Source organism: Podarcis raffonei, chromosome 7 (genome assembly GCF_027172205.1).
Source record: "Podarcis raffonei isolate rPodRaf1 chromosome 7, rPodRaf1.pri, whole genome shotgun sequence".
NCBI lineage: Eukaryota > Metazoa > Chordata > Lepidosauria > Squamata > Lacertidae > Podarcis > Podarcis raffonei.
Window position 1 is genome coordinate 3,082,945 of NC_070608.1, and position 15,152 is coordinate 3,098,096.

The 15,152-nt window shown below is 45.9% G+C and overlaps 1 protein-coding gene across 1 annotated transcript in view; it reads left to right on the forward strand.

The window, feature by feature from the left end:
- The first annotated feature begins 12,021 nt into the window (after positions 1–12,021).
- The window catches only part of LOC128416997 (1-phosphatidylinositol 4,5-bisphosphate phosphodiesterase gamma-1-like), an 85,694-nt gene continuing 82,563 nt past the window's right edge, over positions 12,022–15,152 (forward strand). Inside the window, exon 1 of the mRNA XM_053395130.1 lies at positions 12,022–13,156. Within this exon, the coding sequence (XP_053251105.1) occupies positions 12,922–13,156 (235 nt within the window). The 5' untranslated portion in view covers positions 12,022–12,921. The remainder of the gene's footprint in view (positions 13,157–15,152) is intronic.

A 15,152-nucleotide genomic window follows, 5' to 3' on the forward strand; every position in this document is an offset into this window, starting at 1 on the left:
GCATTGCAATTAAATCGTTTAAAGTTGGTGACGTTTTCCTCCAAAATTATAGGAAGTCTTCGTATGCCAGATCCACCATTTCCTTCATTGGGTGCTAAGTATTTTATTTTCAGTATAAACAGGAACTCTGTTTTTGTACCTAGACACAAATCACTTTTAATTGCTCTCCAAGATGTAGAGGGGAGGGGAAAGGAAAAGCAGGACATTTCCAGGATCAAATCATAAATTGGGATGGCTTCTGTAATTCCAGGACTGTCCCTAGAAAATAGGGACACTTGGAAAGTATGCAGCTGAGGCAGACCCCAAAATGATGCCCCCCTCCCTGCAAGGGAAGAAGGGGGGGGAGGGAGGATTTTACATCTGGAGCAAGGGGTGAAATAAAAAAATTAAGGTCATACACACACACCAACCAAGTGCATACATAGATGTGTGGACCACATGCCTGGAGCAGCACAAGAGGACCACCCTGAAACCATTTGCACTTCCAAACTGACCAAATGTTTTCTCTGCAAGGAGGGAGGAAGTGGGGGAGCCTCCCCATCATTGTTTTTTTGCTCACAAATCCTGTCTTAAGGGTATGTCTGTGCATGAATAGGGTGAGCCTGTGACCTGGCTCAGGAACTAAGTATTTGTCATTACAACAGACTGGCCAGGCTCCCCAGGGTATCCAATCAAGTGACCATTAACAGGTAACCTGCCAGACAGGAGGTAAACAACGCACTCAGATTTCTGTTGTAGACCGCCCTTTCTGTGATGTAGGTATGATGTTGTAGCACCCTGCTTGTGGTTAACGCTTAGCTGGAATGAAATATTCAATGCAGCAATAGAGAAATTAAAATAATAATTTATTTGTCAGACAAATAAATGAGAGACACCGTGGTATATGGTTACCAAAGCTCTGCCCACTCCAGCCCTGATGGCCAGCACTTATATTCCCTCAGCCCAGCCCCCTTGCTCCTCCTTTGGCTGCCTCTGTCCAATCAGCCTGGTTGAAATTCCTATTGGCTGTTTGCTAGAACCAATCATAAAAGATACACCCATTTCCTATTACCTTTTATGGGAGACAAAGAGCTATATTTCCTTCTATCTATAAATGGCAAACAAGTAGTCATATATCTTACATTTGCCTCAACAAGGCACCTTAATTACCAGCTCACCTCTTGCCCTCCTTGCCCTATTGCCCTCCAAAACAGATGGCTAATGGTTTTAAATTTTTATCTTAAACAGAGGTCAGAGATCTTGGGTTCACATTCTCACACACCATCAATGAAAGATCTCCTTCTTTGGAGGTCTTTAAGCAGAGGCTTGACAACCATATGTCAGGAGTGCTCTGATGGTGTTTCCTGCTTGGCAGGGGGTTGGACTCGATGGCCCTTGTGGTCTCTTCTAACTCTATGATTCTATGATTCTATGAAATAAGAATCTAACATAAGAATCTAACATTTCTTACTTTCTAAATCCTTTGCATAATTACATTTAAGCCAATATTTCATACATTAACATATATAGCTTTTTAGAAGGAAAGGAAAGGCCTTTTCAAAGTAAAAACTTATTCAGCTTACAACCCTCTTTCCTGGCCAGCTGCTTTTCCCATTAGCTCTTGCCCTTTAACCTGTGGCTCAAGTCTCTAATGGGAGACATGTGGTATTATATTTTGTTAAACAATGAATCCTACTATTTACTTAATTAGTGCTTTTGCAGCTTGATTATATTCTGTAATTTGTATGGTCAGTGTGACCTTTTGCTCCCAGCCTGTAATTTCCTTTTACAACCCTGAAATACTGCTATAGATCAGTGGGGCCCTTGAACAGGAAGATAAACATCTGCCAGTCTTTTAGACAGCTGGTCTTCTGCCTGGCATTAAAACATCTTTAAGCTCATTTTTAAAATACAGGCCTTGATCAGAAAATACAGGCCTTGATCAGATGCCTCAGTGTCTGGGAGGTGGTCTTGAGCTACACCCCTTCTGTGATGTAGGTATGTTGTTTCTGGGGGTGGTCTTGGACTGCAGGGCAGGCAATTTAAAATGTCTATATAAGGGCGGGCACACCTTGGTTCTGGGTCCTCCTCCTTTCCTGTGTGTGAGGGGAGCACCCTGTTGCAACAGTTCAATAAAGATCAGGCTTACGAGTTGCTTTGCTTCTCAATATTCTCTGGTTGGCCTCTCTTATTTTCTCCGACTGATGGAGAACCTGCAAAGGACTCTGCAAGGGCTCTGGTGTCCCCCATAAGGGAATAAGGGCAGATTTACGTTTATTACAGGGGGAAGAAAGATTGGCATCGGGATCTGCTGCCCTGGTGGATCTTGCCGCCTGAGGCAGCTGCCTCACCTTGTCTCCTGGGTGAGCTGGCCCTGGTCTGTGTGCAGGCGGAAGAGGACTAGTTCAGAGAGCGAGAAGCCCCGGGCTGAATGCGGACTCCAGGCCTCTCTGTCTGGCCCCCGAGACTCTTGGGAGCACAGCCACCCTTTTGCTGAGCCACATCCCTATTAGAAACAAGCATGTCTTGGGGGGCTACAAATTGCAGATCTTTGCCTGGGCACAACTGGCAGCCTGGGGCACAAAGGAAGTTCCAGTTGCTGCCCTTGCTGCCCTCGTCACCCATAGGCCTTCACTTGCCCAGCTACCAACTCTTACCCTAGTCTACCTCACAGGGGTGTTGTGAGGATGAAATGGGCAGTATGGGGACCACATGCCCTCAGCTCCTTAGAGGCCTGATAGGGAGATTGAAATATACTCGGAGTCGAGTGTGGATTTCGTGCTCTTTATTCAGCTCAGAGTAGTGAGGAACGGAAGTTCCCCCGAAATGTCTGCTTTATATACATTATTTACACGATGGGCCCCACGTGATTGGCTAATTCTGGGATTCTCCTGGAGGCCAATCAGGTTGCAGATTCACTTCCACCCGGAGTTGGATTGGGTGGCTCCTGCGGACCAATCAGACTGCTACATTCTGGATCCTATTTTTCTAGGACCAATCAGACTGCTGCATTCTGAATCCTATTGTTCTAAGACCAATCAGACTGCTGCATTTTGGATCCTATTCAACTCAGTACATAACAGAGATAAAGGTAATAAATATATGAATATCACCAACATTCATTGCCTGGTAGGCCTGATGATTTTTTGCAGGGCCATCTTGGTGGAATAATAATAATAATAATAATAATAATAATAATAATATGCCACCCATCTGACCGGGTTGCCCCAGCCACTCTGGGTGGCTTTCAATAAACTGAAACCTTAAACACATCAAAACATAGCACATCTAAAACTTCCCTCTACAAGGCTTCTAAAAGTCAGGTAGTTGTTGCGATCGTTCCAGATAACGCTCTCTACCAGTAAAACTTTTCCAGAAAAGTGAACAGCTTGGGGGCGGGTGGATAAATTCTCTGTTTTTAGAAAAGGGAGAGAGAGAGATTGTTCCCAAGGGCAAATGAAGTTTGAAATTGAATTTTTTGCTGACACCAGCATTCACAGAGGAGCCTGTGCCCAAGGGAAAGAGCATCACTTGGCTTACAAGTGGGGGCTCCTTTTCCAGGAGAAGCTGCCGCCTGCAGTCCCAAAGGAAAGGCTCCTTTCATTTGTCAAATATGCATCACATTTTCCTGGTGGGAATAATATTTGGGGAAGGAGGGCAGGGACAGCAGGTTCCTGCGCAAAGGAGAGTTAGCGGTTGCTGCCAGGCTAGAATCTCTGGCGCACTGTGGCAAATGCGCTGGAGACCTCCACGTCTTCATGACTGCTCAGCTGAAAAGAGAGCACGCTGTAAATTTTATTCTTTCTTGTTGTAATGCGTATGGGGGTTGCGCGGGAAAGCTCATCCTTGACCGTTGGGGACAACCCCTCCTCAAACAACATCTGAACGGGTTCAGCATCCAAATTCCACCCCAGCCGGTGGATTAACATCGCAAAGCGCGACCAGTACTCTCTAACAGATTGGCTCCCCTGCTTGCACCCCATCAATTGCCGTCGAACCACATTTTGCTCCACTTCACTGGAAAACATTGCATTCATCGCCTGAAAAAATTTCCTGACGTCTTTCAAGGCGGCATTTTGCGTTGCCATTAGGGGCCTGACCCATTCCCTGGCCCCGCCCTCCAGATGCCCCACAATGTAGGCCACCCTCTCCCCATCATCCGCAAAGTCATCCTGCTGCAGTTCCAAAGCATACTCTATTTCCGTTCGGAACGCGTTGTAGTCCTGGGGCTTCCCCCCAAACTTGTGCACCAGTCCCGGTACCTTCCTTGCGATGGGGGTGGGTCCGACCTTGGTATCTTGAGCCCTCCGTTCGTCCAGCCTCGCCGTTAGCAGAACCACATGCTGTTCTAAATCTCAGTTCCTCTCCACCAGATTCTGCACTCCAGCTGCTCGCTCCATGGCGCTGGCTTCTCCGGTTTGACTCATTATGCTCCCCTGCCTGTCGCTGCGCACAAGCAACTTCAGGGACTGACGGATTGCTGTAATGCGTATGGGGGTTGCTTGTGCGTAAGTTACCGCTGCTCTGGGTTAGGTTGCCTGGTTAAACCGTTTCTCTCTGGACAGCCATTCATTCCGTGGCTGTTCAGTCGCTGGCAGAATCCGTCAGTGGGCGTTTCTTAAACCTTTTCCAACATAAAAGTTGTTTGACACCCAGTCTCCTCCTACTCTCCCTGCGCGGAAGTCTTCTGCGCAGGGAGGGCGTGGGTAGCGGAGGACCTCCCCGCTGGTGTCCAGTGAAGAGTCCTGGAGCCTGCTCTCTGCTTCCCCCATTGGCCCCCCTCTATCCCTGGTGTTGCGCTGATTTTCTTCCCCAACCGGAGACCTGCCTCTCTCCCTGCTTGGCCCCTCTCCAGCATCGCTGTGGAGCCTTGCCTCCTCCTCCGGTTCCGATGGCAGTTCCCTGACACTTGTAATGCCTTGAAAGCGAATATGATGAAAATGATGTATAGATGGTATATTACACCTGTGAAATTAGCCAAAATATATAAGACAAATGAGAAATGTTGGAAATGTAAAGAAAAAGAAGGGACATTTTATCATATGTGGTGAGAATGCAAGAAAGTAATGGGAAATTATATATAATGAGATGAAAAAGATGTTGAAATATACATTTCTAAAAAAAAACCAGAAGCATTTTTACTGGGCATTATAGGTGAGGCTATTAATAGACAGGATGTAAAATTGTTTTTATATGCAACAATAGCGGCAAGAGTATTGTTGGCTCAGAAATGGAAGCAAGAAGAAATACCGACAAAAGAAGAATGGCAGACAAAATTAATGGACTATGCGGAATTGGATAAAATGACAGGAAGGATTCAAAACCTGCAAGACCAGAGATTTACAGAAGATTGGAAGAAATATACAAATTATTTGAAGAGCAACTGTAATCAACAAATTACGCTAGTAGGACTACAAGACTCCTTTTGTAAGGAGAAATATATGAAATATTGCAAAGAAGAGAAAGAAGAGAGATATTAGTTATGAGATTTAAATGTAATAGTGAAAATATGAAATGTAAATTAAGTGAATAAATTGGAAAATTTTCAGATGTGATTGATGGAAGTAAAAAAAAACTATAAGATGTAAAAGTACGTTTAATTATTGTTGAAAATTATATGTTGAAAAACTAGTAAAAAATTATATATAAAAAAAGAAAAGAGAGCACGCTGCTCCCCCCCCCCTTCGCAGCCTGGAAAGTCACAGCTGCCAGGACTACCTCTGTTCCATACCAATTCAAAATCCTTCTTTTGACCTGCAAAGCCTTATAGGAACATAGGGAGCTTCCTTCTACTGACTCAGACCATGGACCCATCCAGCCTGAGAGCAGTATATAAATATTGGTTTTGGGGTTTTTTAATTACATAGTTCAATATTGTCCACACTGACTGGCAGCGTCTCTCCAAGATTTGAGGCTGGAGTCCCTCCCATCCCTACATGTAGATGCCTGGGGGGATTGCAAGGCAGGTGTAAGACTTCCTGCTTACTAGACACACACACACACACACACACACACCGCTTGCAAAGCAGATGTGTAGCACCCTGCTTGTGGTTAACGCTTAGCTGGAATGAAATATTCAATGCAGCAACAGAGAAATTAAAATAATAATTTATTTGTCAGACAAATAAATGAGAGACACAGTGGTATATGGTTACCAAAGCTCTGCCTTTCCAGCCCTGATGGCCAGCACTTATATTTCCTCAATCCAGCCCCCTTGCTCCTCCTTTGGCTGCCTCTGTCCAATCAGCCTGGTTGAAATTCCTATTGGCTGTTTGCTAGAACCAATCATAAAAGATACATCCATTTCCTATTACCTTTTATGGGAGACAAAGAGCTATATTTCCTTCTATCTATAAATGGCAAACAAGTAGCCATTAACCTCGACAAGGCACCTTAATTACCAGATCACCTTTGCCCCCTTAATTCTAAAATAGAGCAGATTGCTAAAACAGATGGTGGCTAATTTTATCTTAAACAGAGATCTTGAGTTCACCTTCTCACACACAGCATCAATGAAATAAGAATCTAACATAAGAATCTAACATTTCTCACTTTCCTTTGCCTACTGCATTTCAGACAACAGATATAATATTATACATAACATAAATAACCTTTTAAAAGGAAAAGAAATCTTTGCAGAGTAAAAGAAGAACTCAGTTTAAAGAAACAGCTTAAAAAAGGTTTCCCAAAATACTCCCTCCCTTTCTGCCAGCCAGATGCTTAGCCTTTATGACCTTTAGGCAAATGGCTCTTTGTATGATGAGAGGCCAAATGGCATTACCCTCTTATTAAACAATAAACCTTACTATTTTACCTACTCTTAATTTTAGCAGCTTTTACAGCTTAATTGTACTCTGCAACATGCAAGGTCAGCGACCTCGCTCTCAGCCTTTTTTTATGACTGCCATAAACCAGAGGGGCCCTCTGTCCAAAGTCCTTAGCAGCTGCCTTCCTGCCTGGCATGAAACATTTGTGAATTTAAGCTCATTTTAAAATACAGTCTTGATCAAAAATACAGGCTTTGATCAGATGCCTCAGATGCTCAGAACCCCAATATCTCAAGGGCCGCCTCTCCTCAGATGAAATGCCCCGCCCCCTGCGATCAGCATCTGAGGCCCTTCATGTGCTTCCTCCATGAGAGGTCCAGAGGGCAGCAACATGAGAACGGGCCTTTTCTGCAGTGGCTCCCCGTTTGTGGAATGCTCTCCCCAAAGAGGCTTACTGGGTGCCATCATGGTATATCTTTAAACACTGGGCAAAAACTGAAATCCTAAGAAGTCCTCCTAACAAAAAACACCCACATTGCCTTCTGATTGATGATCTCTTTTTTTTTTAAATGTTTATTAAAATTTTCAAAAAAAGAGTACAAAAGAAGACAAAAAAGAAAAGAAAAAAAAGAGAAAAGAAAAGAAGAAGAAAAAACAGCAGTTAAAAAAGTTTACCTTAATTACATTCCATACCCAATTTCCTTGACTTCCCCACACCTGCCCTTCTTGTATTCCAATTCCAATTTTTAGCTCAGCAATTTTTATCCCCCCCACTTTACCTTATTTCCTCTAATTCAATTGACTTAAACAAGTTTTAACTTCTAAACCTCTATCTTTATATTTCAAAACTTATTCTTAACATACTTTTCCTAAATTCCTCCATCAATTTAATTAATCTATTTAAACTTAAAAATCTCAGTCTTTATACACCAACACTTATTTTTGATAATCTTTTGCTAAGGTCGGCCCCAAATCTCTCCCCAAATTCCCCATTTTTATGTTAGTGGCAAAAACCAACTTAATTAAAACAAAATCATATTTTTACACCCTTTGGATTCCCGAAGCCCTACCACCCCCTTTCCCGGTTTCGATCCCCAACCAAAGTCCATCAGTCCATCCAAAATCAGCCTGGCGATCTCACATCCGAGGCACTTAACCCTCTCTCAATTTCTCTCTGCCGGTTTTCTTGATAGTCCTTTATTTTAAATTCCGAATCTCGAAGAGGCTCTGTTCCAGTAAAGTCCGTATTTCTTCCAGCCAGACCTCCATATTTAACAATGGAGCCAAAATCTTGTTTCTTACTGCTCATAAGTCCAAATGTCCCAAAGGCTCCAAATTCTGTATTGGCCATATTTATATTCCATATGTCTTCAGATCCCCATAAGAGGAGATCTCTCCGATTTTCATTCTTCACTTCCAACCAAACTTTCATCGTCATGTTCTTATTTTCAATTATTTCCAGCTTATCAGGCCTCTGGCTTTCTTTAGCCATCTGCAACATCCCAGCGCCTCCTTCTTTCTCATGTTCTTTAAATGACATCTGAAATGACTCAGACTCTTGCTCCTGTTTGGCTATAAGGATTTTTGGATCAGCTACAACACTTCCCTGTTCATCTGCAGGAGCTTGAATCATATCCTTTCCAGGTTCAGCAATTTTGTTTACTGTTCCCTTCATTGTTATTACATTCATAGTCAAAACAGTTGTCTGCTCCTGTAGGTTTCCCAAAAGACGAAAGGTCCTTTCCAGTTCAGCCAGTATTTTTCCACTTACAGCCATTTTTGTAATGTCCTGAACCCCCTCTAGAGGGATTCTAGTTACTTAATGACAAATAAACCTTTTCTTCTTTATTTTTAACAATTTGTTACCAAATTGTATCAAGTGTAACCAGCAAAGACAGCAAAGACACAGTTCTCCTTTTTTCCCCCCAACTTTGACAGCTAATTTGACAGCTGTCAAAATCTATAAACCTCTTCCACAGGCTCTCTCCCCGATCGCTCCCGGGTTTTGGGGGAGGGGTAAATTCCGTTCTCTTATCCTCCAGCACAGTCACTTAAATTGGCCCAATATAAAGTTAATTGCTCTTTTCCACAAAAAAAGAAAGACATTCACACAACCTTAGTAATAAAATCCTTGCTTTACGATGTTTACAAGGCGGGTAGGTTGACTTCCTTTTTAGCACCATGCCCGATCTTGCCGAATTCCCAGAAATAAATTTCCCTTTTAAGTCCAATTACCGTGTTACTCACGGGTCGTTACTTTTGATCCAAAAGTTCAAAAGAAGAAGTTAACGCTCTCCGTCCATGGCATGCGGCTTCACTCAGCAGGGGAAGCAGTCGAACTCTCAGCACCACACCTCCCTCCGTCCCCCGTTCCGAAGCCTTTAGAAAGGCTTCTTTGCGGGTCGGGGGGGCGCGCAAATGGTGCCCACCGAGTCACCAGGTCCACAGGCTTCAGTGCCTGTGGTTTCTAAGGGTCCCCGCGTCGCCGCCGCGGCAGGACCCGACCCCTGCTGAGCCGATTCCCTCCGGAGCTCGGAGGGAATCCGCCATTAGACGATGGCGCCAACCCGGAAGTCCCCTCTGATTGATGATCTCAGGGCTCAGGAAGGGACTCCAGCCCCATTTTCTGGTTTGGCTTTGCTGACAGCCTATCTCCTTGTCTTTGTTCCCTGCAAATGGCCCATCCGTCCAGCTTTTAAGAGTTGGACTTCCAGTTTATCTTTCCAAGCTTTGATTCAACTCTAACACTTACTAAACCCAGGAATTATGGGTGTCTTGGCAGCCACAAATCCATAACAGTATGGTTCACTGTTGGATATTTTTGTTGTTTTTGTAGTTTTATTCACACACATATACAGTGGATGCTCGGGTTGCGAACGTGATCTGTGCGGGATGCACATTTGCAACCCGCAGCAGCACGTCTGCGCATGCGCGGGTTGCGATTCGGCGCTTCTGCGCATGCGCAAAGTGCAATTTAGCACTTCTGTACACGCGTGACCGCCGAAACCCGGAAGTGACCGGTACTTCCAGGTTTTGGCAGTCCGCAACCCGAAAAACGCAACCTGAAGCATCTGTAACCTGAGGTATGACTGTACAACCTGAACCTGCAATGGAGAAGTTCGCAGCATTAAACTCCGAAAGGGACCAGTTTCTCCCATTACTGCAGCCTCCAATTCAAAAAGGCAGCCCCTCTCTCCAGCTTGGGTTCTGCCTCCCCACTCCAGCTTGGAAAAGAGTTTTGGATATAGGATCTGGTGTGACCCAGTCCTGTTGTTAATTTATATGAATGGCCCGGTTAAAGTTTCATGTATAGTCACTGTGGCAAGAATATTGTTTACCAATAAACAGAAACTACAAATAATATAATGTATAGAAGAGTGGTTTGGGGTGTGTGTGTGCAGGATGCAGGAGTTTGCCATAATGGCTAAAATTAAAAACTTCCTTCCAAAATTGTTCTGTTTGTAGACACTCCCACCATGTATGATAGCATGTACCTATAATTTGGCTTCAGTTGGTGGAACTGGCACTTGCAGGTGGCACACAATACCCGTTCCACATCTTGATCTTTTAGTGTGGCAGCACCTAAACTTTGGAACTCCCTGCCCATTGGTATCAAGCAGGGCCCTTCACTGTGCTCTTTTCGATGCCTCCTAAAAACATTTTTGTTTAGACGAGCTGGAATTAAGATTGCCGGAAGAAATATCAACAACCTCAGATATGCAGATGACACAACCTTGATGGCAGAAAGTGAGGAGGAATTAAAGAACCTTTTATTGAGGCTGAAAGAGGAGAGTGCAAAATATGGTCTGAAGCTCAACATCAAAAAAACGAAGATCATGGCCACTGGTCCCATCACCTCCTGGCAAATAGAAGGGGAAGAAATGGAGGCAGTGAGAGATTTTACCTTCTTGGGCTCCATGATCACTGCAGATGGTGACAGCAGTCATGAAATTAAAAGACACCTGCTTCTTGGGAGAAAAGCAATGACAAACCTAGACAGCATCTTAAAAAGCAGAGACATCACCTTGCCAATAAAGGTCCGTATAGTTAAAGCTATGGTTTTCCCAGTAGTGATGTCTGGAAGTGAGAGCTGGACCCTAAAGAAGGCTGATCGCCAAAGAATGGATGCTTTTGAATTATGGTGCTGGAGGAGACTCTTGAGACTCCCATGGACTGCAAGAAGATCAAACCTCTCCATTCTGAAGGAAATCAGCCCTGAGTGCTCACTGGAAGGACAGATCCTGAAGCTGAGGCTCCAAGACTTTGGCCACCTCATGAGAAGAGAAGACTCCCTGGAAAAGACCCTGATGTTGAGAAAGAGGAGAAGGGGGCGACGGAGGACGAGATGGTGGGACAGTGTTCTTGAAGCTACCAGGATGAGTTTGACCAAACTGTGGGAGGCAGTGGAAGACAGGAGTGCCTGGCGTGCTCTGGTCCATGGGGTCACGAAGAGTCGGACATGACTAAATGACTAAACAACAAAAACCCAGATGTTTAGAAAGTTGACTCAGTATTTAATCTGATTTTAGTCTGTTATTTTAAATTTTCTAAAGTCTTAAATTATTGTTGTTTATTTTTCTTATTGATAATTTAGTTGCTTTATCTTTTCTGTAAACCATTTTCAGGTTTGTTCATTGTTGTTGTTTTGTTTTACAATGAAACAGTGTACAAATCTTATGTAATCAATAAAGGTGCAGAAGGAGCACCTTCTGTGCTCCTCTGCCATTTTATTTTTTAAAAAATTGATTTTATTCTGGTTTTCAAGATTAGCTGCCCAGTAACCGTCTTCTGGGTGACCCGCAAAGATAAAACGATAAGGCACAATTTTAGAAATTTTATAAAACAATTGCAGCAGGACCATTTCCAAGCCATTTTAAGAATGCAGGTTTATAAAAGCCTGGGAGATCAAAAAAAGACGTTTACTTGGAGTGGAAAAAAGCCAACTAAAATAAATAACAGCAGCAGCAACTTAAAGGAAGGTTCAGGCGCCTCTCTCTCTGGGGAGGCCTTTTGACAACCTAGTGTCCTCCAGCTGTTTGGACTACAAGTCCCATCAGCTGGCGCAGGGGCCGATGGGATTTGTAGTGCAAAACATCTGGGCTGCGCATCTGGACCCACCTTCGTCTGTTCCCGCAACCCCTCCCTTCCGCTCCCCTGCTATGCCCTCTTTCCGCCTCTAGGTGTCGCCCTCCTCCACCTTTCCAGCCTCCCCCCACCCCCCGCACTTTCCTATTTTGCTTTCTGTAAGATCCAGGATTTATTTATTTTTTCCCCCCCTCCTAAATTCCTTTCTGGTCTCTTTCCGGCCATGTGCGATTGCAGTTTCCTCTGGGCGTCCATTTCAACAGCAGGCTGCAATTAATCAGCGGAGAAATAAGGCGAGGAGGAGCAGAAGAGCGAGGAAAGGGAGCAGGCGAAGAGGACCAGAAAGGGGACAAGAAGGGGTCCACTCCATAGACCACCCTGCCAAGGCTCCCCCAGCGCGTTTCCCTTCCTGGGTGGGGGCAGAGGAGCGTTTGCAGAGGAGCCTCCTGGCCTTTGGGATCTGGGGATTCAGCTTCCTGGAGAAAAGATCTCTGCCCTCCACAGAAGACCCTTGGCAGATGTGAGTGGATGGGGTGGCCGGGAGCTGCCACCCGGGTCCTTGGGGCAGGAGGGGCGCTGCCTGCCTGGGTGCGCCACCCTCTTCCTCCATCCCTGCAAAGCCCACCTCGGGTGGGGCTTGCCTGGGGCTTCTGCCCAGAGAGGGCACCAAAGTCTCATCCCCTCTCCAGCCCCAAAGCTATGGCGAGATTTCCCCCACCTCCATTCCTTTCTGGGCCAGAATTCCAGCTGGGCTGGATCGCTCTGAGCCGGGCTTGAACCTCGCAGCTGGAGAAGCCTCTTCCGTCAGCTTTCGGGGGGACACCTCCCTTTTCAGCCCCCCAATCTGGTTTTACCTATATTTCCATCCCTTGAAGCTTCCAGAAGAAGACACCGGATCGAAGGAGATCCTGTCGCATCTTAGAGAAATAGAAAGAGGTTTCTAATATATATGCAGTTGCCAGCAAGGAATATTATATATCACAGCAGGATTTTAGCCGCGTCTTGAGCTCCCCTCCGCTAAAAAAGGGGGAGAGGATTTTCTGTGGCTTGGAGGGCTTTGCATGCCACCAAAGGCCATGCAGTGAGAAGGATGTCTCTGTCCAGGCTGAACAGTTTCCTCAATGGCTTCCTGGAGGACCCCTCTGAGACGGAGGCGGCCGGAGCAGGGGACATGTCCGGGGTCCTCAAGCGCTTGGAGACGGGCACTGTCCTCACCCTCTTCTACCAGAAGAAATCCCAGAGGCCCGAGCGGAGGAACTTCCAAGTCCGCTTGAAAAGCAGGCAGGTTGTCTGGAGCCGCACCCCAGAGAAGGTGGAAGGGGATGGTGAGTTGGCCGGGGGCCTGCCGTGGTTTGGGGCGGTGGGGAGTAAGGGGAGGTGGGGTGGACCGAGAACGTGGGGTCTGGTGCAAGATGCTGGAGAAGACTCCATGGGTCTTTGCCGAGAGGGAACTACTGTGGAGTTTGCTCAAATGTGCTCTGCGCTGGGCCGCACTCTGACCCCCTGGCCCAGGTTAGCGAGTAGAGGACGCAGTGTTAGAAACTCAGATGGATTAGCTAGGTGCCAACTGCCTCCTTAAACCAGGGTTACAGTCGTTAAAACAGAATGCCTGATTGCTAATTTGGGGCCAGACAGCTTTTTCAATACGACTTTTGGGTTCCTGATTGTGCAGATAAAATATTTAACGGGTAGAATTCTGCAGGATGTGGTATTTGTGTGTGAAAACAGTCCAAGGAACCCCAGGCATGCACCTCCAGATGGTGGAGACGTCAGGAGCCATCCTGGTGCCCGGGCATCGTCACTTGGTCACAATTGACCCATAGCCAGGTGCAAAATGCGCCTGGCGAATTTCTAACCCTGGGTGGTTTTTGGCATCTCCAATCTTGGCAGCCATGTATCCTTCCGATGTTGCACATGTGTCCTTGGGGAAACCTGGCCACCAGGACTGGCACACCAGAGAGTTGTGAGGGCGCTGGCAATGGGCAGGGAAGTGTTGTTGAGTTGGTCGAACCTTGTGGGATCTGATGACACAGGTGAGGTTGTTCTGGAAGCTGTTATTAAGAAGGCCATGGTAGGTCGAGTGGAGATGTTCTGGCTTCTTCTGGCTTCTGTGGATGCCATAGTGATTGGGGGATGGAACCATGATTGTTTCCCCCATTCAGCCCAAATCCTGACAGTGCTGTTTGTTTTGTAGACTTTCTCCAGAAGGAGCAGAGTGTGAGTGTGTGTTTGTGTAACGCAATTTTATACATAAAAACTCAGGCACCTAGTCAGCTCCAGATGTGCCTTGTTTCTGATGCCACATCAGGTTGCTTGAGACCAGAGCGCCTTCCGCCAGCATCGGCTGGTGGCTCAGTTACGACCCTATCTGGACAGGGATGACCCAGCTGCAGTAGTCTACGCTGTGGTAGCCCCAAGATTGGACTACTGCAGTGGGCTTTATGTGGGGCTGCCTTTGAAGACTGTTTGGGAACTTCAGCTAGTGCAGAACGTGGCCAACCAATTGCTGGTGGGCTCCAGGGGATCTGATGATATAAAGACCAGTCCTGGCACAGTTGCACTGGCTGCTGGTGCATATCTGAGCCCAGTTCGAGGTGTTGGTTTCGACCAATAAATCCCTGTACGGTTCAGGACCCCAATATTTTTGGAGCACCATTTTTTGGCTGGCATCTACTTGGGCCCTACAGTTGAGTCCCTTTCACAGGCGTTCCCTTTGATGCTCTCACCTCAGTGAGGCCTGCTAGGTGCCATCTCTAACATGCTTTTGGGAACCAGGTGTAAAAATACCTGTTCTCCCAGATATTTGAGGGCTTGTGATGATTTTGCTGTCTCTGCTGTCTGTTTTATCTGGTCCGTTTTGTAGGTTGTTGTGATATACTGTTCATTCGTGTTTATTCCTATCATGAGCCTCACAGTGTTGTCAAGATCGGGCAGACTGTGGCGCAGGAGAAGGAAGGTTAGGGAATGGAGGAACCTGGGAGCGGCTGTCTCCCCTTTGTATCCTGACTTCAGTCACTTTTGGAAGGGGAATAAGGATGCCAGCTCTCCTGCGCGACCTGGAGACAGCAGTGCTCACACTCTTGGCATCCCCACAAGGGTAGAGACTCTCGTCCCACCTCATCTGTAAAAGCTGGTGTGAGAGACAGGGAAACTCATTGGGACATCTTCATTGTTTACGTTCAGTTCTGAACTTCTTGCCCGCTCCAAAACTCCTGAATCGCGACTCCTAATCAATGTGCTTATTGCCCAGACTGTACCATTACTAGCCTGAGTAAAGACCTCTCTCTTACTCACAAGTAAAAGCCTTTCTTTACATATTTG